Below are 26,134 nucleotides of genomic sequence, written 5' to 3' on the forward strand. Positions count from 1 at the left end.
CAAAGTGGACAGATTGTCCAGGTGGGCAGTGCAGGGAGGCCTGGACCAGCCAAGAGGAAATGAGGCCAGTTGGGCCCAGAGGGGCTGTTGTGGGTGCCTTGGGGCCAGGATGGTCTGAGGGCAGCTGGTGGGGTATGGCTGCATCCTTAGCTTGGAGGGAGGATGTGAGGGCAAAGGTTTCAGTTTCTAAGGCTGGGGAGCAGCTTTAGTCAGACCTTGCTGACTGGCTGGGCCTCCAGATAGGACCCCTCTGGGGGGGGATCTGAGGCAGTCCTGCCAGTAGTAAGCAGGGGCTGCCCCTTTTGTGGCTTGCAGGCCAGGGCTGGCTGTGTGTCTGGGGTATAACCTTACAAAGAGTACTCAGGGGTCCTAGGAGGCCCCAGCCCATGAGTGTTATTTCTGCCTTGGAGAACAGGTGTCACAAGGGAATCCCCTCCTGAGTGGTGACCAGTGGTAGTTACCAGCAGTGCGTCTAGACCAAGGGTGCACATGGAGGGCTTGGGCCCAGGGTTGCTGTGCTCCATTACCCTGGGTTGAGGGTTTCCCAAGGGGAGCCAACCTCTACGTGGCCTAGACCTCTGCCCTATGTGGAGCATGGCTGAGGCCCAGGCAAGCAGGAGTGCAGCTGCTGACCTGCTCCTGAGCAGATGCCTTTCCTCCTTTACTCAACCATTCCCTGTCTTGCCCTGATGGCTCTCCTGGTGGCTGGGAGCAGGGAAGGGACACCAACCCCCTGTTTTCTGCCTCTGGAGGGTAGGTGGGGCAGTGTGTCTAGGTGGGGAGTGATTTCAGAGGTTTGGGTCCTGGTACCAACGTCATGGAGGAGGGTGGGGAAGAAGGGGCCTCTGGACTTGTTGAGTAGGGACTGGATCCCGTGCTCCCCCTTGGGAGGGCAATGAAGTCTCTGGTTTGAGAACTGTGTGGATCCAGAAGCTGAGTTGGAAGCTGGGATTTGAGAACAGCAAATCTTGATGTGTGCTGGGCCCTGTGTTAGGAGCGGGGTCACAGAGGCCGGCTCTCTGCCTAGAAAGGAGTGGGTGTGCCCAGCAGCAAGAGCAGATACGTCGGTGGGTTCCTATAATGGGCGGGGGCACAGGGGAGCCCCCCGGGGCTGGCCTGGAGGAGTCGGAGAGCAGCCTCGTAGGACAGCTGGGAGTCCACTCGGTGTTCAGCTGGTGGGGACAGGGGCAGAGCCTGTGTGCTGGAACATGGCCTGCTGTTCTAGATTACACGTGCTGGCATCTAGCGTGCTCCGAGCTGTGTCAGGATGTCTGGCACAGTTTTCAGCACTTTCACGGAGGAGACTTCTCTGACTCGTCCCAGCAGGTCTGGGAGGTGCGGGCAGTTGCTAGTTCATCTCTAGGAAGGCAGAGTCCTGTGTGTGGTGTGGCAGTGAGCTGCAGGGTCTGTGCTGTAGCCAGCACACTTCAGGGGCTCTGGGTGAGTGAAGCTCGTGTGTGCACTGAGGAGTGGCGGGGCTGGGGTGGGGAGCATGAGGCCGGTCGGGTGGCCGTGGGACAAGGTGGAGGAACTTTGCCTCTTTGTGGTAGTGCTGCAGGAGACTGGGGCATGCCGTCTTGATGGTGCAGGTCGTTTAGGGTTGGGGCAAAGGCCCAGGCAGGGCAGAGCGAGGAGGTGGAGAGGGCTGGGGTAGCCTGGAGCTCCGGAGATGGGAGAGTGCAAGGAGTAACTTGGAGAAGGAGCTATAGGCCTCAGGGCAATTGCAGGGCTGCTAGACCAGGGTGGCTCTGGGGTTTGTCACCTGAAAGAGTCTCAGAAGGTAGCTGTGTAGCTGGAACCCTTTCATGGGTGGGCGGATGGAGAGGCAAGGGTAGGAGTAATCTCTGTCCTCAGCTGAGGACCCAGCCACCAGCTGCTCTGGGTGTATAGTCTCTGATCTGGGACCCAGGGGCTGAGTTCTGCCAGAGGCCAGAGGGCAGCCCAGGCGTGGGAACCCGCTTCCAGCAGGCCCAGATCCAAAGAAAGATCTGTTTCTGAGACTGGAGTAGTGCAGAGAGGGACTTAGAGGCCAAAAAGGGGACACTGTGCCGGGACATATGGGCCAGGCTGATGCCCAGGGTCGTCAGAGAGTGTCCCCCTCAGTTGCCTGTCTGGGGCAGAAGGGGTAAAGGGCAGTTGCAGGCAGAGTGCTGAGAGTGAGGGGAAGTCCTGTGTGGGCAGGGGGGTCTGTAGGACACCTGGAAACTCCTCCCCTTCCCTCTTCCCTGTCTTTCCAGGACTTGGGGGTCATGCTATATGTTCTCACTGCAGCTGGATTCTATGTGTCTGATTAATAAAACTGGAAAATGAATTTGTGTTATGTAATATAATTTGACAAAATCTAAAAACTGGAGGCTAACGAACTGTGGAGTTTGAGGGGGTCCTTCCGCAGGCAGGCGCTATGAACATTTAGAAGTTGGGTCAGTAGGGAGAAGGGGTGACAGAGGCAAGAAGGGGTCTGATGCCCTCCCCCTCCCCCAGCAGTGATGAGCCCTGGCCTGCTCTGGTCTTGGGACTGGCAGGGTGGTGGGTGCAGGTGCACGACAGGCCGTGCGTGCGAAGGGAAGGGAGCAAATGAGCTACTGGGAGGGTCGGGGTGATAAATTACAGGAGAATCTCCCTCTTCTACAAGGAGAGGCTGAAAGGGGTCTGTTGACTTAGTGAGAATCACATTAGTGGCAGGATCCTAAAAGCGGGACCAATACTTTTCCTGACACCTGTGTCTTCTGATATTAATAGGGATTCTTTCTTTTTTCCATCCAGCCACTGCTCCATCTAGTCTTGTATCCATGTATCCCTTGACTTACTCACCTTTCCTGCCGTTCATCTACTCTTCTATCTACCCACCCAGCCAACCCCTCTTTCCATCTGTCCACCCCCCCAACCATCTGTCCATCTATTGATCAATACATTCATCAATCTACCAATCCAGCTATCCCCTCTCTGTCAACCCACGCAGCCCACCTATCCATTCCTTTACCCGTCTGCTGCCCTTTGATCTGTACCCTCCCAGCCTGTTCTCCTTTCCTCCATCCACTTCTGTATCTATTTACCTTTTTGTTTTTTTAAAGATTTTCTTTATTTGAGAGAGAGGATGAGAGAGAGAGAGTGCACATGAGAGGGGGGAGGGTCAGAGGGAGAAGCAGACTCCCTGCTGAGCAGGGAGCCCGATGCGGGACTCGATCCTGGAACTCCAGGATCATGACCCGAGCCAAAGGCAGTTGCCTAACCAACTGAGCCACCCAGGCGCCCTGTATCTATTTACCTTTGATCTAGGTAGAAAAATAGATCTGTCTGTCCATCCGTCCACCCATCTACTCAGCCAGTTGTCCACCCGTCTATCCCTCCAGTTAGCATTTAGAGGGTCTGTTATGTGCCAGGCACTGTACTATGTGCTGGGGTCATAGAAATACATGAGATGTGGTCCTCACCTAGGAGGAGCTCACGATCAATCATAGGTTCCCTCTGTGATCTCATTCCGCTCTCTCACTCCCTCTGCTCCCGCTGCATGGGCTGCTTGCTGTCCCTTGAACATCCCAAGCCAATCCTGCTATGTGGGCTTTGCCCTGTGTGCCCCTGCTGCCAGGAAGCCCTTCACCCAGAGAGTCCTCAGACTGCTCCCTAATGCTCTGTGCCTCTCCCCAACTGTCCCTTCCTGATGAGCCTTCACGTGACCACCCTAAGACTGCAAACTTTCTCTGTACCCCTATCCTGCTTACTTCTCTCCTAACGTTTGCCAGCATTTGACATGTTATGCATATACCTGTTTCCTGTCTTTCTGTTCTCTCTCTCTTCAACTAGATGGTAAACTCCACAGGGTAGAGGTTTTGTTCTGTTCTTTGCTGTATTCTCAGAGCCTAAGACAAACAGTGCTTGGTACATAGCAGGCGCTCTCTAAGTACTTGTTGAATGAATGAATTAATCTTGAGAAATGCTAGAATGATAGGGAATGAGAGCGGAGCTGTGGATGAAATGTGAAGTGTGGTAGAGCTGTCTTGGGGTCCTTCCAGGGTCCTGGAGAGATGAAGCCAGGAGGGGCGGGAGTGGGGGTTGAGGTGCAGGAGAGTCTTACTTACAGATAGCTGGAGAAGAAAGCCTGGAGCGTGGGGCGGGGCTTGTGGCCGCAGGTGTGGACTGGAACCTGCAGGCTTGCAGGAAATCAGTAAGGCCATGGGTGGGGCATCAGGTGGACAGCTGGCTAGCCCTGCAACAGCTGTGAGAGACTTTGGGATCAAGATTACAAATGGGGACAAGGCTCTGTGGGATGCAGTGACATCAGGGAAGGGGACCCAGCCCCACACCTGGACCTCCTGCCCACTCAGAGGCAGGCTCTGGAGGAAGGGAACCTGGGAAGTTGAGTGTCCATGGGCTCTTGTGAGAGTTTCAGTGAGGACCCAGTGACACTTCATGACAGTGTGTACAGCCTACGGCACGACACGCCTATATGAACACAACACTTACACGTGACTCCAAGTCACACACGTATCCCTGCACATGTACACACCTTCTTTGCTCTTAGCTTTGGGGCTCGCTGACTCTTTCTGAAGATGGCCCTGGACTTGCCCCGTCTGCTGTGTGCAGCCACTCAGGAGAGAGATGAGCTGAAGCTCCTCCCCATTATGGACCCTGACCCCCAGAGGCCAGGATTTCCAACATGGTCCCCTCAGCCTTCTTACTTTAGGACCTTTGGGCCCCCCACTTCCGTGTGTGTGTGTGTGTGTGTGCGCGCGCGTGTGTGTGTGGGCAGAGGCTGGAGACCAGCATGGTTGAGGGGCAGTTCAGGTCAGTTGGAGGATGTGGCCCTCCATCAGCTCCTGAAACTCCCCTCAGAAACCCGGGAGGACCGGACGAAGCGCCTTTTCCGCCACTACACAGTGGGCTCCTATGACAGTCTCACTTCACACAGGTACGGGTGGGGGGCAGGTGGGCAAGGGTAGGCGTGCATGCGGATGGGACGTCAGGTATGGAGGGAGGACGAGAGCTGGTTGAGGGGGCCTGGGGATGAAGAGGGCAGAGGAGGGGAGGTGATAACCAGCCCACCTCTGTCTTCTGCCTTCCTGTGTCAGTCCAAGGGCGACTTCCTGGGGTGGGCTGTGCCTGTGGGGTCCTGTTTGGGGCACACATGGGGTCAGCCTGGCCAGCTGTGCTCTCTGGCAGGGCTCTCCTCACCCCTCCCTGCTTTCCTCCACCAGTGATTATGTCATTGACGACAAGGTGGCTGTCCTGCAGAAACGGGACCATGAGGGCTTTGGTTTTGTGCTCCGGGGAGCCAAAGGTAATGAAGGGTAGGGGGCACCATGAGTGTGTGTGGGGCTGGGGTGTCAGGCTGGCAGGGGCTGCACCCTGCTCAGGTGTTTCTTGTCTCTGCTCCTCCTCGCTGCTTTCCTTCCTGTCTCACCCCTCACCCTGCCTCACCCCTGCGGCTTCGCCACTATCCCTCACCCCTGCCCTGTCCTTTGCCCCTGCCTCCCCCACTCCCTCTCTCCCTGCTAGTTTGGCCCCTCTTCCCCTACCTTGCCCCTGACACTCTCTTTTTCTGGCCCCACCCTGCCTTGCCCCTCTGCTCTGACTATATTCTTGACTTGAAATGTCTCAATATAAGGCAGTCGTCTCTTCGCCCTGATGATTTCCAAGATCTCTGCTGGAGTGTGTCTAATGGAATGGGAGTTCTCTCTGGTGGGGCTGAGGGGGGATTTCTACCCTGGGCAACCCCAGACCCCCCGGCCTCAATTGTGCTTGGTTCAGCGTGTTGAACCACTTGTGGGAGGTTGCTGTGTGGCAGCTTCTTCCACCTGGACTGTGCTGGTGAAGCACCTTCCTAACTGCCCACCCCGCCCCCCGCAGCAGAGACCCCCATCGAGGAGTTTACACCCACACCAGCCTTCCCTGCGCTCCAGTATCTTGAGTCGGTGGATGTGGAGGGTGTGGCCTGGAGGGCCGGGCTGCGCACAGGAGACTTCCTCATCGAGGTGAGGCTTGTCCTTACCTGTGCAGCAGGTGGGGTGCTGACCTCTAAGTCCTAAGGAGGACACACTTGGAACGTCTCCACCACCCACCTGTCTGTCCCAGGTGAACGGGGTGAACGTGGTGAAGGTCGGGCACAAGCAGGTGGTAGCTCTGATCCGCCAGGGCGGGAACCGTCTCGTCATGAAGGTTGTGTCTGTGACAAGGAAGCCGGAAGAAGATGGGGCTCGGCGCAGAGGTGAGGAGCCAGGCTTCAGACCTCTGTGCTCAGACATTGCCCTCTGACTCCTGACCTTAGACCTTTGACCCCAGGCCCCCATTCCTCTCCCCACCCCCTGACCCTAGACTGTTGACGTCAGATGCCTAAACGTAGGTGAAGTGTCCACATTCGTGGCCTGGGTGCCTTCCCAGTCCCTGATGTTAGGCTGCCCACCCTGGCCCCCAGCCTCTGACCCCTGACCCCAGGTTGCCCCTCCTCAGATCCCCACCCCCCCTTCCCGGCGTCCCCCCCCAGCCCCTGGCATGGAAGAGCCCTCCTTCCCTACACTGCCGGCAGCTGCCTGGAGGCCGGGGTTGCCATAGCAACTGTGAGGTTGACGCTGCCGCGGCTTATTGTCGGAGGGAAGGGGGAGGCGGCACCTGAGGGAAGAGGAAAAGCGTCTTCTCCCCGCGACGTCGCCGCACAGCCTGGGCCCGGGAGGCTCTGCCAGCTTGGGCCAGCCCAGCCCAGGTCCTGGCTTGGCCGACCACACCCTGGTCCCCCGAGGGGCAGCGGCTTCCAGGGCCTGGCGGGAGCCCTGGAGGAGCAGGAGCCCAGCCTGCCGGGAGACCCCTCCCAGCCCCCACCTCATGGCTCTGGGGCCCCCCTGCTCAGCCCTCGGACGACAGGGTGGGCACTCAGGCAGGAGCTGGCCAGCACCGTGACCCCCACTGGGGCCCTTGACCACCTCCCTCCTGAGGCCCCAACTACCCTGGCCCCGCGGGGCCCTCAGCACCCCCCTGCGCTCCCAGCGCCATGAAGAAGTTTGCATCCAGCCGCAGCCTGAACAAGATCCTGGCGCAGTGCGACGCATCCTCCCGGGAGTACGAGGAGATCCAGGCGGTAGAGCGCAAGTGGCACCTGCACCTGGCCACGCCGCGCTGTCTGCTGCTGGACAGGAGGTCCAAGGCCTCCCTCTTCTTTGCAGCCCCGCCGCCCCCCAAGAGGGCCCCCAGCACCACGCTGACCCTGCGCTCCAAGTCCATGACGGCCGAACTTGAGGAACTTGGTGAGCAGCAGGGGTGGACAGTGGGCAGACAGCCCAGGTGGGAAGCCAGGTGGTGTGAGCTGGGGCCAAAGCCAGGCAGAGACGTGGCGGGGGAAGGACAGACAGACAAACATATGAAGGTGTGGTAGGAAGGTCAAAGGTAAATGGGTGGGTGCTGAACTGGTGCGGAGGGGGATGACACATGGATGGCATGAAGGCTAGAGATGGACAGTGAGCCAACCAGGACCAATGGTCAGGGAGCAGGACCTGGCCGTCCAGTGTGTTTGTGTGCACGTGCACCTGCTGCTCTGGGTCTGCACACCTCCAGTTGGACTTTACTCCTTCATTTCATCCAAGTGAGGACAGGGCAGGAGTCGGGGGACCTGGGCTCTTCCCTGGCTTTGCTGGCGCTAGCTGTGTGATCTTTATGCTTGTTTTTGCCTCCTTAGCACCTGTTCACTCACCAGTTAAGCAGGGGTTACAGTGAGCTGCTGACCTGACAGGGCTGTGTGAACATCGCTAGCATGATGATGGGATAGGCCCTCGTGAGCTACAAGAGGCAAATAAGAGTGTGTCAGGGCTTTGATGGGGCATGATGTGGGCATGATCCCAGGGTGACCCCCAATAGCCTCATTGTGGGCATGTCTTGATATATGTGACCATTAATAGCCTCATCATAGGCATGTCCAGATATACATGACCGTGTCCTGACATATGTGGCAGTTGACATTGGGCATGTCCTGATAGACATGCCTGCTAACATGCTCTGTCTTCCTGTAATTCAAACCCAGTTCTAGTCCCAGACTTTACGATGGCTCTAGCCATGGAAGGAATGCTGACTCTGGTCCTAGGCTGAGTTCTGACCTAGTCCTGGCCACAGGAAGGGCCTGGTCCTGGTTCTAGACTGAGCCTCAGCCCTGGCTTCAGGCTTTGTTCTTCCCCAGCCATAGAAAAACACTTACCTGTCCCCCAAAATTATTGCTGACCTTACTAATACAGTGATCCTTGACCTCGTCCTGGCCACAGGTTGAGCCACCCCCCTTCCAAGCAGGTGCTCTTGACTGCAGTGTAGGAGGAGGAGGACAGCCACCAAGATAGACCAGATTGACATAGTCCATACTTTTCTTGCCCATAAATATTCTGAAAAAGTAAAAGTCAAAAATAGATAGCCAACTCAAAACAAAGGAAGAGGAATTTCCCAGGTCTCAAGAATAAAGAGAGGAATCAGTTAAGAAAGTGAGAGGAAGCTGATGATGCTTCCATAGTCCAAGGGGGCTTGGGACACTATATAGACCCTAAGGGCAGGGGTTGGGGCTCTGATACTTCCACAAAGCCAAGAGATGTGGCTGTGGACCCATGAGAAGTGGGAAAACTAGAACCAAGCCCAGGGACTGGCATCAGCATAAAAAATAAAAACCCTGGAAATCATAGAAGAATAAGAAAGACACAAAATGAGGTGTTTAAATACAAAGTTTAAGGAAGTTAACAGAACTCATAAAGGACAGCCCTTTATGACAGCTGATAAAGGACAGTACTCCCCCCCCCCCAAAAAGAATAAGGAGATTTTAAAAGGATCCCTAAAGAACTGTTACTGAAACAAAAATTATAGTCACTGAGATTAAAAAATCCATGATTGGGATAAACAGTACACTAGATTCAGTTGAAGAAAGAAATAGTGAATTAGAAGATAATTCTGAGGAAATTACCCAAAATGCAGCACAGAAAGATAGGGAGATGCAAACTATCGAAGAGCAGATAAGAGATGATGAAGGACAAGTGAGAAAATCCCCATCTAATGAGAGTTCCAGAGGGAAAGAATGAACTGATTGTGGAAGAGGCAATATATGAAGAGTAAATGGCTAAGAATTTTCTGAAATTGAACAAGGACATGAAATTCCATTTTGAAGAAGTATGAATTCTAAGCAAGGAAATAAAAACAAATCTACATCTAGACCTGTCATACTAAAATTTCATGACACCATAGACAAAAGTAAAATCTTAACTACCAAAGAAGCTGGATGATTTAGAAAGGAACAGTGGACAGCAGACTTCTCATCAGCAGTAGTAGATGCTAGAAGACAATGGAAACAGAACTTAAAAGTCTTGAATCACAATGCTTTTCCACCTAGAATTCTATACTTAGCTAAACCTGCTCATTGAAGGGTGAGGCAGAGAAATCAGCAGACTTCTGGCCCCAGGGTCACAAGGGTCCAAGACTAACTATGGGCAGCTGATCCGCCATACTGATGGAGAATCCAGACTGGTCGATAAACCAGTACCAGTAGGCAGCTGGGTCTGGCTAGACACCAGACCAAGGCTCTGGTGGGTGGGTCCCAGGAGTTCCTTCCAGAGGCTGTCACATAGCCATGTTCAGCTACATGTTCAGAAGGGACCCTCCTAGTTCTGCACAAAGAGGTGCATGGGCATCCAGGGACCAGGGGACAGAGACCTGTGGAAACAGAATTGCCTTCTTCCTGTGATGCTTCTCTCTGAAGAAACCAGTGAGTAGAAGAGCCTCCTTCTTCGCTGCACTGGTCTGGGGTGCTCCTGCTGCTTGTGTGACTGGGTTGTTCTGCACACCCTTGTCTTCTTGAGGGGCTCACTCTTGCTGCATTAGGTCAGCATTGTTTCCACCAGTTTTTACCTGAACAGAGTCTGGGGGAGGACAGAGGGACAGCTTAGCACAGAGCCTCCATCCATACTGCTGAGTGAGGAGGGATCATAGCTTTTGTTGAGGCTGGACCCAGACTCTTTATGTAGCTCCATTCAGAGAGAGAATAGCCACTACCGCCTCCAGAGGATTGCTGTCCTGGGAAGCCAGACCACTGGCTGACTTTCTCTAGGGTTGAGGGAGCCAGGCCAGCATCAGGGTTTCCCCAGGTCCTAAGGGATCATCCCACTATCCAGCATTTGTGCTGTTATAAGACAGAAATTAGACCTGTGGGTTTACTGACAGCAGAACATGCCAGTTCTCTGTCACACTGTTGAGAAGGGCTAGAGCCTGTTAGGATGCTGTAGTCTATTGAGAAGATGATCTGAACATATGGAAAGAAAGGCAAGTGTGAGACCACAGCAAAAGCAGGTGGCAAGGGTTGGGGCTCATGCCCAGATGGTTGCTTGCTACTCAGGGAGAAGCCAGGTCCTGCGGGAGAGAGACGAGGTAAAGAGCGTCCTGTTGGGGGATGGTGTGAACAGAGGCGATGCCCACAAAATGAAGGCCTGAGGTGGCTGACAGAAACGGGATTGAGAGGAACAGGTTGGGATGGGAGCCCTCATCCTGAGTCAGGTGGCAGGACGAGGAAGGGTGGGACACTCCCAGTGCCCTTCAGCATGGGGCGCTCTTTGTGGTCACCACGTGTTCATCCGCTTGAACCAATAACGTGCTGGGGCTTCAGACATCAGTGGAGACTCAGGCCCGGGAGGGGCCTTGGTGGGCCTGAGCCCCTCCTGTTCATCTGTTTTCCCATGAAAAGTCTGGAACTTTTGGGTCCCTTTTCTTTTGTGATGAGAATGTCAGGGCAGGTGCCATGCCAGTGTGGTCCCTGATTGGCCGTGGTCTGGCAAACACACTGACCTGCCCTTCGTTGGAAACACAGTGCACAGAATACTCAAGGTGACCACTGAAGCTATTAGTAGCCTCTGAACTTGGTTTTTTTGGGGGGGGTTGTCTTTTTTTTGAACAAAGAGTTGATTGAACCAAGTATGGTTTAGTTGTGTGTGGACATCTCCAGATGTGTGTGCATGTCTGTGTGCATGAGCGCATTTATGCATGTGTGTATGTTTGTGTGTGTGTGTGTGTGTGTGTGTGTGTGCACGTGCTTGGATATGCATGCACATGAACACTTGTGTCTGCTTGTGGTTGTTTCCACCTTGAGTTTCAAGCCATGTACCAACTTGGCATTTGGGCACATTTGCCACTCAGGGTCTGATAGGGAGGTGTAGGCCAGGGGTTGTAGGGGATCTGGGAGGTCCTGACTGTTGGGGGGGGTGGGAAGTGGGAAAGATGGGGAAATGGGAGTGGGAAGGGGGCCCAGATGCCGAGGGATGAAGCCTGCCTCTTACCCCCTTTGCTCTGTTTCTTGATTGCAAGCCTCCATCCGGAGAAGGAAAGGGGGTGAGTCATCTGCTGGGTCCCCAGGCCCCCAGCTTTACCTGATCTCTGTCTAGGGAAATGCTGATGTGTGAGGAGGTTCCATTTTAAGTCAGGGTGGTCTAGAAGCCTGGGCTGTACCTTCCTGTTGGCCTTCTCCCTGGGAATCTGGTGTGGGCACAGTAGAGGGAGCTGGGGAAGGACGGGTGGGGAGTTCCCAGGGGTGTGGCTATGTGGGGGTGTGATAGTGAGGCACAGCCATGGGCTTTGGGGGCTCAGGTGAGTAGGGGTGGGGTGGGTGTGAGGGCCACTGAGGCAGCCTGATGAGGCAGAGCTGGGAGGGCCTCCCAGTGGAGGCCATAGTATGTGCCATGTCCTGGAACTAGGTAGGGGAAGGGTTCAGAGGGTTCAGCTGTGGGTCTCCTCAGGGAGCATGGTGACTGGGCCAGTGGGGGCAGGAGCACTGGTTGCTCAGCTCCGGCCCATGTTGCTCCTTTTTGCCTGTTTTCTGGGGGCTCCTTGTGCCTGGTGTGTGGGTCCCATTTCTGTGCTGACCTGTTGTAGGGTCAAGCCCAGTGCTGATGACCATCCCTTTGGAGCAGGGGTCTGGGCCCCACAGCACTGGGGAGGGAGCTTGGAGCTCCTCTGCCCAACATAGCCCAAGCTGTTGACTTCACCACCCGCTGCTCCTTTCTTCAGGCCTCATCTGTATCCTGTGAGGCTCCTTTCTGTGTGTTCTGTGTGTCCAGCCTTGCTGTAAGCAATGCAGCCTCCATGTGGGGACAGAGTCTGAGGTCTAGCATCTGGTGAGATCTCAGGGCCTGGCCTCCACCAGCTTCCTCCATCTCTCGAGTGGACAGGGGACTCTTTTTTGGCTAAATAGGAGTCAGAGCCAGATGGAAGCCTGAGGTGGCTTTGTGGCCCCAGGCAGGTGTGTTCACTCTTTTGTCTGTGTGCCTGGGGCCCACCCATCCCTCACTGTGGGATCCACAGGGCCTTCCCCATGCCAGGGACATGCTGGCCCCATCTGTCTGGGCCTAGGCTCTCCAGCATGGCCTGCAGTCTTACCCTCAGTTTTCCCATTGCTCCTTGCCCCAGTCCCAGGTGAGGTGCTTTCCCCACTGTCTTTTCAGGGATTAAAACTAGGTGTCCTCTAGGGACACTTTTCTTCACCCTGTGAGGCAGACACACAAGCTGTTTCTGGAATATTTTGGTTCTGTTGCTTAGCTCATTAGCAGGGCTCCCAGGGTGCTATGTAGTGACCTGTGCACTTCTTCCAGTTGTAGGGGAAGTGATGGACAGTTCATTGCCCCTGTGGCCCCTCATTCCTGCTTGGGTTCTGGTTGTTTAAGCAGCTGCACCCCGAGCTGTGTCCCCACCGCATATGGAATCTTGAGAACTGGTGTATGTGAGGCTGAGGGGAGTGTGTAGTTCCCAGTGTCCCAGATCTGGTTCCTAATGGGCTTCATTTTCTTTTTTAAGTATCTAAAATAATTTATTTAAGAATGTATTTTCTAATAATGGTGGGGATTGTTGTCAACCTCACCAGCTTGTAGTTTGCAGAATTCTTCTTTCCCTTTTGGAAATAATTCTTGCCTGGTCCCAGCATGGTGGGACCCCACCCCATGTCCAACACCATGTCCAACACCCCACCCCATGTCCAACAACATTTGCTTTGCTAACTTCATGTACACAGTGCTTTGGTTTCTGGGATTGAGTTCTTCTGGACCTAGAGATGCAGCTTCTAAAATCCACAGCTCAGGGGAGCGCATGCCCCCATGGAAATGTTTCTTCTCTGCTCATGTCTTTATGTCTGTGGCTTCTGGATAACATGGTTGTTAAGTCTGATCTTTTACTTATCGGATCTATGATCTGGAGCACTTTCTCTCTCAGAGCTTCAGTTTCTTCTTGGGTAAAATGAGGGCAGTATCAGCATCTTCTTTGTATGATTTTGAGGGATGAGAGAAGGGTCATGGGAAGCTCTTCTAACTGGAAGTCACCAAGAACTGAACAAAGGGTGGTGATGGTGGTTTCAGCTTCCAAAGGGAAATTATTTGCTTCATTACAAAAACAAAGAAGACGACCTCTCTAAGGAGCTCTCCCAGTGGTGCTGGGAGCCAGGCACAGGACCTGTGAGCTAATCTGTAGATGGAGCAGGTTCTGCTGATGAGTTGTAACCTTTGTTGAACTCCTGTATTATTCAGGGCCCAGGCTGGACACTCAGGACATTCTGGGAGCCCACAGGCTCTTTGGGGAGATGAGGTGCAGTGTGTCTTCAGTGCTAACCCTGAGCAGCGCAGAACTGTAGCACTTCTTATGTCCATGTCAATTCTTACAACAGACACTGAAGCAGCTGCTGTTTTTATGCTTGCTTTGTTAGATAAGGAAACTGAGGCACAGAGAGGTTAAGTCAGGACAGAGTTGGTGTGCAGTGTGGGTCTGGTCTGGGTTGGATTCCAGCCAGCTGGGAGGAGCTGACTTCTTTCCCCATGGCGATTGCTGAGTGGGTTGTGGAGGCAGAGACAGGAGGTGCTGGTGGGAGGTGGTGGGGCTGACCGTGTCCTCTGACGGGGCATTTATGAGAGGCCAAGCATGACCACATGCATGGTCCTCTAGGCTTGGCAGAGCCTCTCAGAGCTTGGGCATTCAGAGCCTGGGTGATGAGGGGGGTGAGGTGGGGCTACTGTGGGTACAGGAGCTGGCCCCGACCCCTACTGCACTCCACATGCTGGGCCTGAGGGCACCACCCCAGTCATCCAGGCAGAGCTGCTCGTTCTCAGACACACGTGTTTAACAAGATTTCCAAGTCATGTTGATAAGCAAAAACACCACCTTTAAAAACATTAAACAGCTTTAATAAAAACAAGCAAACAGCTTTTCTTTATGATGGATTTGAACGCTGCCTGAGGCCCCCCTTCTTGGGTCCTGTTGTCTGTCAGCCCTTCTTCCTTACCTTCTTCCTGTGGGGCTGGTGGAAGCCCCTTCAGCACCAGCCCTCCCAATATCTTCCTCTTTTCTCAGCGCCTCCCACCCAGGGTGGAGCTGCTTTTCTGGGGTGAAGGTTCTTTGGCCTCCTAGTCTGCGTTAGGGCCAATTTTTTTTTTTTTTTTTTTAGTTCCCTGACCTGGGACTGTGAGTTCTGTTTTCAGAAGGATCCCCTGTTCACTCATTCTTGACTTACTTGCATCTTTTATGGGCACCTGCTGTACACCAGAGTTTGTCCTTGGGCTGTGGCCCCCAGGAACAGCAGGGCCACAGACAGATGAGAAATGCCAGGTGCTGAGGAGAAGACTCTGGGCTCCAAACAGTGCTGTTCCTCCCCTGGTCCTCTCCCTAATGGTCAGTCAGGCTTTTCCTGGAGTGGGGCTCCAGCGGGTGACCTGGACCAGCCCCCGAGGACAGAGAGGCCATAGGACTCAGATGGGATGCATGTTGCTTGGCTTCCAGTCTCCCCAGTCTCGGGTCTGGAGGAAGGGACATGGGGTGGGTGGGGTCCAGTGGCTCCATCAGCAGTACCAGGTGGACCAGCCTTGCGGGGAGGACTCAGCAGTGGGGCTGCACGGGGTTGGAGCAGGTTAGGGTCCAGGTGGCTGAGATGGTGCCTCCCTTGGCTGTGCAGAGAAACTGGATGAGATCCTGGCAGCCGCCGCGGAGCCTACACTGAGGCCAGACATCGCAGATGCTGACTCAAGAGCCGCCACGGTCAAACAGCGGCCCACAAGTCGGAGGATCACCCCTGCTGAGATCAGTGTAAGTCATCCCAACAGCTGGGGGGCACGGGGAGTGGGGAGGCAGGGGGAGCATGGGGGGTCAGAGTTCCACGTCCCCTGCTGGGTGTGTGTGCATTTTTCTGGGGTGGAAGTCCATCATTTGAGCCCTACTCTCCAGGGGTGGTGGTGAAGGACCCCATGGCTTCTCCTCTCACACGTGGGGAAATCTTAGCCCCAGAATGGCCACAGCTGAACATAATGCTGAGTGTTCACTCCTCTGGCTGTGGGTTTCAGTACCTCCTGCATAGTCACACCCAGGACCACCTAGAGCACCCCAGCCCTGTGGAGGGTACAACTTAGTCTCTGTCCCCCTGCCATTCCTCTCACTTGGCATCTTCTGGGCTACTCCCCAAGCCTCATCCATATCAACCCTATCCAGTACTCTATGCCCAGGCCCCCACTGGCTGTGCCCCTGCTACCTGGAGACCTCAGGGCTTGGGTCTGAATCCTGGGTCAGGCCCTATCAGTGCCAGCACCATTGGAATTAGTGCATGGGGTGTTTGATCTCAGGCTTAGGAGGATGGCTGGGGCTGGATGGAGAACTGGGAGCCCCAGTGTCCCAGAACCTCCGTATAACCCCCCAACTCCCACAGTCTTTGTTTGAGCGCCAGGGCCTCCCAGGCCCAGAGAAGCTGCCCGGCTCCCTGCGGAAGGGGATTCCACGGACCAAGTCTGTAGGTATGGCTGGGTTGGGGGCTGCACGGGGCTGGAAGGAATGGGGCTGGGGCTGGGGTGGATGTGGGGCTGGAGGACCCTGTGTCTCCCAGCCCTTCAGCTGGGGTTTCCAGTTTCCCTCTGAGAACTGCCTCTCCCAGGTCACAGCCCAGGATTCTCCTTGTTTGTGGACATATGTGGGGTCGCTCCTTCCCCCAGTCCAGAGACACTGTGCCTAAAAGAGACCCTTGAGGCTTCTTTACTCCAACCATTGCTCCCTATCCATAGTGCAACCCCCCCATCCACCGCTCCCCGTCCAGTGTGCGCACCCCCATCCACCATGCTCCCCGTCTGGTGTGTGCACCCCCATCCACCATGCTCCCCGTCTGGTGTGTGCACTCCCCATCCACCACCCCCCATCCACCACGCTCCCTGTCCGGTGTGCGCACCCCCATCCACCGCTCCCCATCCGATGTGCGCACCCCCATCCACCACGCTCCCCGTCCGGTGTGCGCACCCCCCATCCACCGCTCCCCGTCCGGTGTGCGCACCCCCATCCACCGCTCCCCGTCCGGTGTGCGCACCCCCATCCACCGCTCCCCGTCTGGTGTGCGCCCTTTCTTCCACTCCTATTGTCCAGTGGTACCACCGTCCTGTACCTTCCATAGACGCCAGCATCCCTGTCCCTGGGTGGTCTCTTATCCTGGCTGCTCCATCTGTAGAGTGAATAAATGTCAAGTTTCTGACCCTAGACTTATCCTTCCCTTGAACCTGCCTGCCCCTCGCCCCAGGTATTGCTCTGTATCTCTCTTCTCCTTCACAGCCAGTTTTCTCCAGAAGCCACCTCTACTTGTTGTCTCCTGTCCCCAACCTGCTCCTCAGCCTGGGGCAGGCTAGCTCCGTCCATATCTAAAACAAATTGCTCCCACCAGGGTCACCAGTGGTTTCCAGGGTATTCCTTCCAGTGAACACATGACCAGTCCTTCTCTAACCTCAACTAGCATTTGATTTTTCTGTTCCCTCCCTCATGACACTCAACTCCCCAGGGCTTTAGGACAACATTTCTTGGGTTCTTCCCTCAGTTCTCAGGCTGTACCTGTTCTGTCTTTAATGCCCCCCCCCCCAAAACACACGTACCACACCAAACGTGGTTACTTCTTCTTCTTTTTTTAAAGATTTTATTTATTTATTTGAGAGAGAGAATGAGATAGAGCATGAGAGGGGGGAGGGTTGGAGGGAGAAGCAGACTCCCCGCTGAGCAGGGAGCCCGATGTGGGACTCGATCCCGGGACTCCAGGATCATGACCTGAGCCGAAGGCAGTTTCTTAACCAACTGAGCCACCCAGGCGCCCCAAACATGGGTACTTCTAAAGGCTGTGTCCTTAGTCTCTTTGCCTTCTGCACCTGTCTCCTTGGGACATCATCATGCCCCACCGCTGCTGTCATACCCCACACTTAGCCATCTCTCTTGACTGGGTCATCTCACAGGCCCCACCCACTGCTCATCTCTCTAGGCATCTAGTCCCCCCTCACCTGCCCACCCACCCATCACTCACCTGTCCACTTGTCCATCCATCTACCCGTGTACACCCCACCACACCCATCGTCTGTTCATCATCAGAGTAAACACTTACTTAGCACTTTCTAGAATACTGTGTTTTATGCACACTGGTTCACTTAAGGTTTTAGTAACCCTGTTGAGGTGATATTATTAGTACCTCTGTATTACAGATGAGGAAACAGGTAAAGAGGTAAAATGACTTGCCCAAAGTCACACAGCTGCCTTACCTGTCTTCTGGTAAGACATCAGGCCAGCCAACTGCCCAGGCCTGGCCTGATATCTGCAGAGCAGATATCACCCTACATCCCTCCGGTTGATCCCTAGTGGGCTCTTCATTGCCTTGGGTTCCTGTGGACCGGCCTCAGATCTTTCCTACTTCATCTGGGGACATTTGTCTCCGTTTCCCTCTTACCTGGGTGTACCAGAATTTGCTATTCTGCACCTGCCCTTACTCTGTCCAGATGGCCTGTCCCTCAGCCTAGCCCAGTGCCAGGACTGACCACCACAGGTCCAAATCTCAGTGCCTGCCCTGCAGGATGTAAGCCTCTTGGTGGAGATTCCTCCTGGACCCTCCTATGCTCAGTCCATGAGTGAGTGAGAGGGGTTCGTTCATCTTCAGTTCCCTTGCCCTGGCCTGCTGCTCATCACCAACATGTTGGCTGAGGTGTCGGATTCCCAGGGTTCTCACCCCTTGTGGCCCTGGGCACATGATTCAGTCCTTGAAACCTCAGGGTCCTGATCCATAACTTGAGGACTATCTAGTGCCTGTCTTCAAGGCTACTCTGATGCTGACCCAGTGGGCTGTACTCACAAGCTGAGGACAGGCAACACCTGCTGATATTGTTAGTAGACAGGTTCTGCATCTTGAAGCTGGCTCACAGTAGATGTTTGAGAAATGCTTGCTACTATTTGTTGGGCAGAAGGCCCCACCCCACCTTGGCTGGTAACAGAACAGATTCCCCATTTCATCCCAGACAAGTGACTTGTCTTTATCCTAAGTTAGAATCTGGCATGCCAAATCTGCATCTTCTGGGAGCGCAAGCTTTTCCCATGGAGTTCTCTTCTGCCTCACATTTGGGCTTATGGGTGCTCGGCAGGTGTTTATGTGATACACAGTAAATGCAGTGGGGAGGAAACCCAGAATGAACTCGGCACAAATTTCTGTGTCCAGTGGTGGGGGTGGAAGCAGACCTAGAAATGATGGTGATGAATGATCTCAGCCTCCTCACTGGGATGCTTCTAGGTTATCAGCCCTGTGCTGTAGGGTTTAAATGGCTCCAGCTCTGGCAGCCCCCCAACAGGGGCCACCATTTCTCCTGAGATTAGGAAACTGACATGCCAAGAGGTTCAGGAACATCAGACAGTAACTGCTAATGCTAGAGTTCAAGCCTCAGTCTTCCCATGAAAGCCCACCTTTGCTGTGCCCGGGGTACAAGAGCTGTCATGCAGGACAAGATGTAAACAGTGCAGTGTGGGAGGCCTGAGCTGACCACCTTGGTGGCTAAAGGAGGGGGTGGCTGGGAACAGGCAATCTACACTTTAGTGAGGTCATAAAAATGTGACCAAGCACAGAGTGAAGCCAGGTGTAGATTCCCAAGGCAGTCCACCAGAGACCTGTGCGTGTCAACATGGAAGGGCCATTCATCCACTCTCCTCAGATTGGGCTGTCTAACACTTGCAGCCTAACTGAACACACCTATAGCACAGGTGTCCATACGGTGTCCACAAGGACACTTGGGAGGTCTTGCCAGGTTCTAGCCAGGCAGCAGGACAATGAGGGCCCTGAGCATTCCAGCCCCACTCTTGCACAGACCCTACCTCTTGCACACTGAGGCAGGCAGAATGGGTATCGTTTTAAGACTATGTTGCCCATGAGGGAATTGAGTTTCAGAGGGGCTCAGGGCCTGGCCTGGGGTCACACAGCCAATAGGGAGTAAAACTGAAACATGCATCAGGTGCTTAGTCTAAAATTCGATTTTAATTCTTCTTCCTTCCTTTTCACCCAGTCTTACTGAAATTCAGCCACTAAGGTTACAACAGTGACTGGGCAGGGTCTCCCAGTCAGTCCATTTGGGTCTCTGGGATGGAGCATCTTAGGGCTTATCTTTTCACAGAGCACCTTCTCACCTGGGCACCAGCTCTCTTTGTGCCAGATGCATGGCTCGAGTGGCCACAGTCCTGCTGCCCCTTTGACTATAGTCACTGTGTCACTCCTGCTCCCTTCCTCCCATCTCTGGTTGCCACCAGGGAGCTCCCAGCAACACCTGCTTGTTCCACTGTTGTGACGTGGCCTTGCTCAGTCTTGGATGGAAGCCCTGCACCAGCCACCTACCTCTTCTTGGCAGTTCTGTCTTCATGACTGGGGATCCTTCTTTGGGCCCTCTCAGTGTGGTGGGGTTTGGGCAGGTCTTGGCCCCGACCCGGTATACCTGTCAGAGTTTGGGTCCTTTCTCAGTCCGTTGGTGGAGCGCTCCTCTACCTTGTATCTGAACTAATACCTTTCCCCAAGTCTTCCCAAGAGCCCTCCCAACCCAGCACCGGGCTTGGGGTGGAGAGGCTGGGTGTCCAGAGAGGAGCCCAGGCTGGGGGCCTTGCTCAGATTCTGTGCCCTGGGCTCCTCACCTCCTCTTTTGCTCTCCAACCCCAGCCTCCACGCCCTCCCTGACCCCGTCTTCCCAGTCTGGTTGGCACTTTCCGCCAATTTCTAAGGGTTTGTCTTCGCAACCCTTGCGTCTGGGACCATGGCTGCCCTCTGCAGAGGGCGGGTGCTGGAGTCCGCAAGGGCCTGGTCTCACTGGATCCCCTCTATCCACAGGGGAGGATGAAAAGCTGGCGTCCCTGCTGGAGGGACGCTTCCCGAGGAGCACATCGATGCAAGATTCGGTGCGCGAGGGCCGTGGCATCCCGCCCCCGCCGCAGACCGCGCCGCCACCCCCACCTGCTCCCTACTACTTTGACTCCGGGCCGCCCCCCGCCTTCTCGCCGCCGCCCCCTCCAGGCCGCGCCTATGACACAGTGCGCTCCAGCTTCAAACCCGGCCTGGAAGCGCGCCTGGGCGCTGGGGCTGCAGGCCTGTATGATTCTGGCTCGCCCCTGGGTCCGCTGCCCTACCCCGAGCGGCAGAAGCGTGCGCGTTCCATGATCATCCTGCAGGATTCTGCGCCAGAGGTGGGCGACGTCCCCCGGCCCCCTCCTGCAGCCACCCCACCAGAGCGTCCCAAGCGTCGGCCGCGGCCGCCGGGTCCCGACAGTCCCTACGCCAACCTGGGCGCCTTCAGTGCCAGCATCTTCGCACCTTCCAAGCCTCAGCGCCGCAAGAGCCCGCTGGTGAAGCAGCTGCAGGTGGAAGATGCTCAGGAGCGTGCGGCCCTGGCTGTGGGCAGCCCTGGCCCTGTCGGCGGCAGCTTCGCCCGCGAGCCCTCCCCGACGCACCGTGGACCTCGGCCAAGCGGTCTCGACTACGGCCCTGCGGACAGCCCTGGCCTCACGTTTGGTGGCCCAGGTCCAGGCAAGGACCGGCGGCTGGAGGAGCGGCGCCGCTCCACCGTGTTCCTCTCAGTGGGAGCCATCGAGGGCAGCCCTCCTAGTGCGGACCTGCCCTCCCTGCAGCCCTCCCGCTCCATCGATGAGCGCCTTCTGGGGACCGGCCCCACCACCGGCCGTGACCTGCTCCTGCCCTCCCCCGTCTCTGCTCTGAAGCCATTGGTCAGCGGCCCAAGCCTTGGGCCTTCAGGCTCCACCTTCATCCACCCGCTCACCGGCAAACCCCTGGACCCCAGCTCCCCCCTGGCCCTCGCCCTGGCTGCCCGTGAACGGGCTCTGGCCTCCCAGGCGCCCTCCCGGTCCCCTACACCAGTGCACAGCCCTGACGCTGACCGCCCTGGGCCTCTGTTTGTGGATGTACAGGCCCGCGACTCTGAGCGAGGGCCCCTGGCCTCCCCAGCCTTCTCCCCAAGGAGCCCAGCCTGGGTTCCTGTGCCTGCTCGCAGGGAGCCGGAGAAAGCACCCCGGGAGGAGCGTAAGTCGCCAGAGGACAAGAAGTCCATGATCCTCAGTGTCTTGGACACATCCCTGCAGCGCCCAGCTGGCCTCATCGTCGTGCACGCCACCAGCAATGGGCAGGAGCCCAGCGGTCTGGGGGCTGAAGAGGAGCGTCCGGGCACCCCAGACCTGGCCCCGGCCCCCACACAGTCCGCAGTGGTGGCGGAGCCCCTGGCCAGTCCCCGGGCCCAGCCCCCTGGCAGCACCCCGCCAACAGACTCTGGGCCAGGCCAGGGCAGCTCGGAGGAGGAGCCAGAGCTGGTATTTGCTGTGAACTTGCCGCCTGCCCAGCTGTCCTCCAGTGATGAGGAGACCAGGGAGGAGCTGGCCCGCATTGGGCTGGTGCCACCTCCTGAAGAGTTTGCCAACGGGGTCCTGCTGGCCACCCCACTTCCTGGCCCAGGTCCCTCGCCCACCACGGTGCCAGGCCCGGCCTCAGGGAAGCCGAGCAGCGAGCCACCCCCTGCTCCCGAGTCTGCGGCTGACTCGGGGGTGGAGGAGGCTGACACACGCAGCTCTAGCGACCCCCACCTGGAGACCACGAGCACTATTTCCACGGTGTCCAGCATGTCCACCCTGAGCTCGGAGAGCGGGGAACTCACTGACACCCACACCTCCTTCGCCGACGGACACACTTTTCTACTCGAGAAGCCACCAGTGCCTCCCAAGCCCAAGCTCAAGTCCCCGCTGGGGAAGGGGCCGGTGACCTTCAGGGACCCGCTGCTGAAGCAGTCCTCGGACAGTGAGCTCATGGCCCAGCAGCACCATGCCGCCTCTGCTGGGTTGGCCTCCGCTGCCGGACCTGCTCGCCCTCGCTACCTCTTCCAGAGAAGGTCCAAGCTGTGGGGGGACCCCGTGGAGAGCCGGGGGCTCCCTGGGCCCGAAGATGACAAACCAACTGTGATCAGTGAGCTCAGCTCCCGCCTGCAGCAGCTGAACAAAGACACACGCTCCTTGGGGGAAGAGCCGGTTGGTGGCCTGGGCGGTCTGCTGGACCCTGCCAAGAAGTCGCCCATCGCGGCAGCTCGGTGAGCAGGGCAGTGTGGGGAGGGTCCTGTCCCATGTCCATGGCCCCATGTGTTCTTCCTCTTGTGCATCCACAGTTTCCTCTGTTCTTCCTCCACAGTCCATTCTATCCCATCCCTTACCTGTCCATGGCATCCCTCCCTGTCCACTTCTGTCCTTTATTTGCCCTTGCTGTCTGTCTGAGACAGAAGTCTCTTTCAGGGATCTGAAATATCAGGGCTGCTGTTCTCTCCATCCCTGTTGGTGCTGGGAATGGGAGCTAGGCACCCATGAGATACCCAGGCAGGGCATGAGCACCTCCCCAACCCTCCTGGAGACTCCCTGCCTTGGGTTCATGTGGGCTCTCACTCTTTTGCTCCTGAGCAAGGCTGCCTCTACTATTAAGGGTTGTTCTGTGGTCCATTCTGGAGTTGCCACCACCCCCACCCCCCTGTGGCGATATGGCTGGTGCCACCATTCCTATAGCTTCCTCCTGCCTTGCTTCCTTTTGAGGCTTAGAGTACAGAGACTCCTTTTCCTTTGGGGGCCCACCACCAACTTCCTGTTTTCTGTCTCTCAGCTCTGCCTCAGTGTCCCTTAAACACAGATTCCAGTGTATGACTTTCAAAGTGCATTTAGAAGCCATTCTTTGGTGGAAGTCACACCACCTCTGCACCCTCCATCTGCCCTCTCGCTTTCTCCATACCTTCCCTGTCCATCTGTCTTCTCTTCCCACCTCCTACCAGCGTGGGGAATTGAGCAGGGTAGGGGCTGAGCAAGGGGCTGGGGTGCTGTTCTGGTAGAGCTGCCAGAGCCCCTGGGCTGATCCCTTGGATATTTCCTCGAGGACCCCATTCCCAAGGCTCTGCTCCTGAAGGGGATCCCCCTCGGGCCTGTGGCCTCCATGGATACATGGGAGAACTGGTTCCTGCCCATGGTGCTGGTCTGAGGCAGAGCTGGTCATCCCCTGGCCGGCCCTTGTCCGCCCTCTTCAAGCTGCCTTCGCCTTCTGTGCCTCTTAGGCCCTCCTCACTGTTCTGGCTTTGTGGGGGAATGTGTGGGGTGCCACCGCCTGGCTCCTCCTTCTTGCTCCCTGAAGACTAGCCTAGTGGGCCCTTTCCTGTCGGCATTGGAAGGCACAGTTCACAAAGCAGTGAAGGGTTCAGGTCTTACTCACAAAGCCTTGTCTGATTTACCTTCTTCCAGTTAAGGATTCGGAAGATAAGTTGGGGCTTGGGAAGCTCATGGTGCCTCTCCTAAGTAGCCCAGGAATGTTGTCCTTCAGCTTCTGTCATCTCAGGGACTTGCTCTGGGGCCCTCTCCCCTTTTTGCCTCTTCCAACTCCCAGCTGAATGTGAAAGCCCTCTGTCCAGCAAGGCAATGTTGAAAGTGCCCTGAGAAGTAGGCATAGGTATGGCCAGGGGTGTCTATTTGGGATGAGCAGCCCGGATCCTAGGCCTCTGCAGGACCTGGCCCCTTGAGGGTGGGGGTTCCCTGACCCACCCTCAACCAGCCCGCATCTTCATCTCTGCTTCTCCTCCCTTCCCAGGCCCTCCATTCCTCTGTGTCCCTTGGTCCCAATGAACATTAAAGCCATTTAAAGTGGGCAGCACAGTGCCTGGTACAGTGCAGGCCCTCAATAAACATTTGCTGAACAGATGAAAGAACTAAGCTAAATGCAAGCACTGTCTTTTGTGATTTGAAATCTAGGGAGGTGGCTTAAGACAAATACCACCGAAGGACAGACGCATGATTCAGATTTACTGGTTGCTGAACCCCATGATCAGGCTCAGGTGAGCCCGGGTCGTGTCATTTGCTCTGCTGGCTCCCACGAGGCAGCTGGGCGTCCTCAGCATTTCTCCTCTGTCAGGGAAAGGGTCCCTTGTTCCATGGCTCTGGGTTGCACCAGGACACTGTGTTTGTTTTCTTTTCTGGGTGTGGGATGGGGAAGGGCGGGACCCGCAGTAGCAAACTTTATATCCCGTCTGTTCCGTGGGTCCCCTGGAAAATGAGCCTCTTTCACTCAGTAGTCCTTGCAAAACTCCAGCCTCTGACTGGCTTCATGTGGGTCCCCTGCTTTCCTCTGAGTGAATCACTGGGGTCAGGGAGATGTAAGGCTGCCATTGGCCAGGCCTGAGTCATCTCTCTCCTAGGAGCCAGGGCACAGGGTCACCCCATCTAGCAAACAGGTGCTGAGAGTGAGGGAGGGTGGTTCTCCAGAGGAGAATCGGGTACTATTACCAGGATTCCAGATGCCAGATGACCTAAAACACATGTCCCCTGTGACCTGGCCCTTCCCAACTTCAGCAGCTTGTTTAATTCCCCGGGCATCAGCTTGGGGTCAGAGGACCCTGGATTTCAACTCTCAGCTACCTCCATCTGGGCTCTGTAGTCTTGGACCAGCCCCTTCTGTGAACATCAGTCCTTCCCGTGTGAGATGATGAGGGTGACACACAGCATCACCTTGAAGCACTGCGTTCAGGCCTACAGCATGGTGGGTTCTCACTATGTGTGCACTCAGCCAGGCCCTTTGTGGGAAATAAGAGTGCCAGATACCAGGGGTGCCTGGGTGGCTCAGTTGTTTGGGCATCCAACTCTTGACTTCAGCTCAGGCCATGATCTCGGGGTTGTGGGATCGAGCCCCGTGTCGGACGCTGTGTTCAGTGGGGAGTCTGCTGGAGATTCTCCCTCTGCCCCTTCCCCGACTCTCTCTCTCTCTCAAATAAATAATTTTTTTTTAAAAAAGAATGCCAGATATTGCACTAGAAAACATCAGGTCGTATTATTTCACCTCTACAGCCATTCTGTTAGATGGACAGTAGTATAATCTCCATTTTCCGGACAATAAAACTAAGGTTCTGTTGCAGCAAGTGGTGGTGTCTGTCCGGCCCCAGCCCCAGTCTCTGTTCACTCTGAGCCGGAGCCTCTGTTGTTAAAGCCCTTCTGGTGACAGACACTGGGTTTCTGTGCAGTAATCCCCTCTCCTAGAAATGCACACCTGTTCATTCGTTAGATGACACCTGTGTTTATCAGTCATGTGTATCACAAATAGCATGTGTATTCTGAAGTCACTCATCCGTGAGTCCTCACAGTGCTACCTGATCAGTCCAGCCTCACTGAGCCATCCCTCTGCCCTGCCTTCCCATTTCCCCTTCCCTCTGCACTCCTTTCTGCTCCCATTCATACTTCCTTTCTCCCTCTGTGCTCCCCCTCCTGTCCTCAGACCTGAGTGAAACCACGGCCCCCTGGAGTGGGCCCCACTGCCCACCCTTGACTTCTGGCTCCAGGCAGGGGGCTGTGTCCACATGGAGTTGGCCCTCCATGTAGCTGGCAGGGGCCGTGGTGCCTGCGCAGGCTGCTGGGCAGCTCTTGTTCTGTAGCTCGCTGTGGCTAGAACTCAGCGCTCACCTCTCATTTTGTGATGAACTGCTAGTGATACCGCCTCTTAGAGGAATGTTCCAAGTGTGGGAAGTCCTGACATTGGGGTGGGGCTGCCTCCTCCCCAGGACCATTCCTGGCAGAGGCCCCAGAATAATAGCCTTGGCCGCCTGGTCCCTGGGTTCCCTTGATTTCGCCTCCAGGCCTGTCCCTCTCTTCACCTGATGGACATCACAGGAGAGGAAACACCCCTTTCTGCTCACTTCCCCACTGACAGCCCTGATGCCCTGTGGCCCCAAGACACTCTGCAGCCTAAGCTCTTCTCGGGCAACTGAAGCTGCCCTGTGTGCCACAGCTTTGAAGCTCAGGACCTTGAAATGATTGGCTCTTCTGTACTGGGGCTTCTTTCTGGGTGGAAGGTCCA

At 55.8% G+C, this 26,134-nt stretch overlaps 1 protein-coding gene across 1 annotated transcript in view; it reads left to right on the forward strand.

Annotated features, from left to right (window-relative positions):
* SHANK3 (SH3 and multiple ankyrin repeat domains 3) overlaps window positions 1-26,134 on the forward strand; it is a 61,289-nt gene that overhangs the window by 16,638 nt on the left and 18,517 nt on the right. Inside the window, exons 13-21 of the mRNA XM_088025458.1 lie at window positions 4,831-4,906; window positions 5,193-5,275; window positions 5,845-5,969; window positions 6,070-6,202; window positions 7,152-7,232; window positions 11,302-11,325; window positions 14,921-15,051; window positions 15,665-15,749; window positions 20,102-22,355. Of these exons, the coding sequence (XP_087881584.1) occupies window positions 4,831-4,906; window positions 5,193-5,275; window positions 5,845-5,969; window positions 6,070-6,202; window positions 7,152-7,232; window positions 11,302-11,325; window positions 14,921-15,051; window positions 15,665-15,749; window positions 20,102-22,355 (2,992 nt within the window). The remainder of the gene's footprint in view (window positions 1-4,830; window positions 4,907-5,192; window positions 5,276-5,844; window positions 5,970-6,069; window positions 6,203-7,151; window positions 7,233-11,301; window positions 11,326-14,920; window positions 15,052-15,664; window positions 15,750-20,101; window positions 22,356-26,134) is intronic.

The sequence above is a fragment of the Eumetopias jubatus genome, unplaced genomic scaffold (genome assembly GCF_037043125.1).
Source record: "Eumetopias jubatus isolate StellerSeaLion01/CBP00866 unplaced genomic scaffold, mEumJub1_p1.0 scaffold_8, whole genome shotgun sequence".
Lineage (NCBI taxonomy): Eukaryota > Metazoa > Chordata > Mammalia > Carnivora > Otariidae > Eumetopias > Eumetopias jubatus.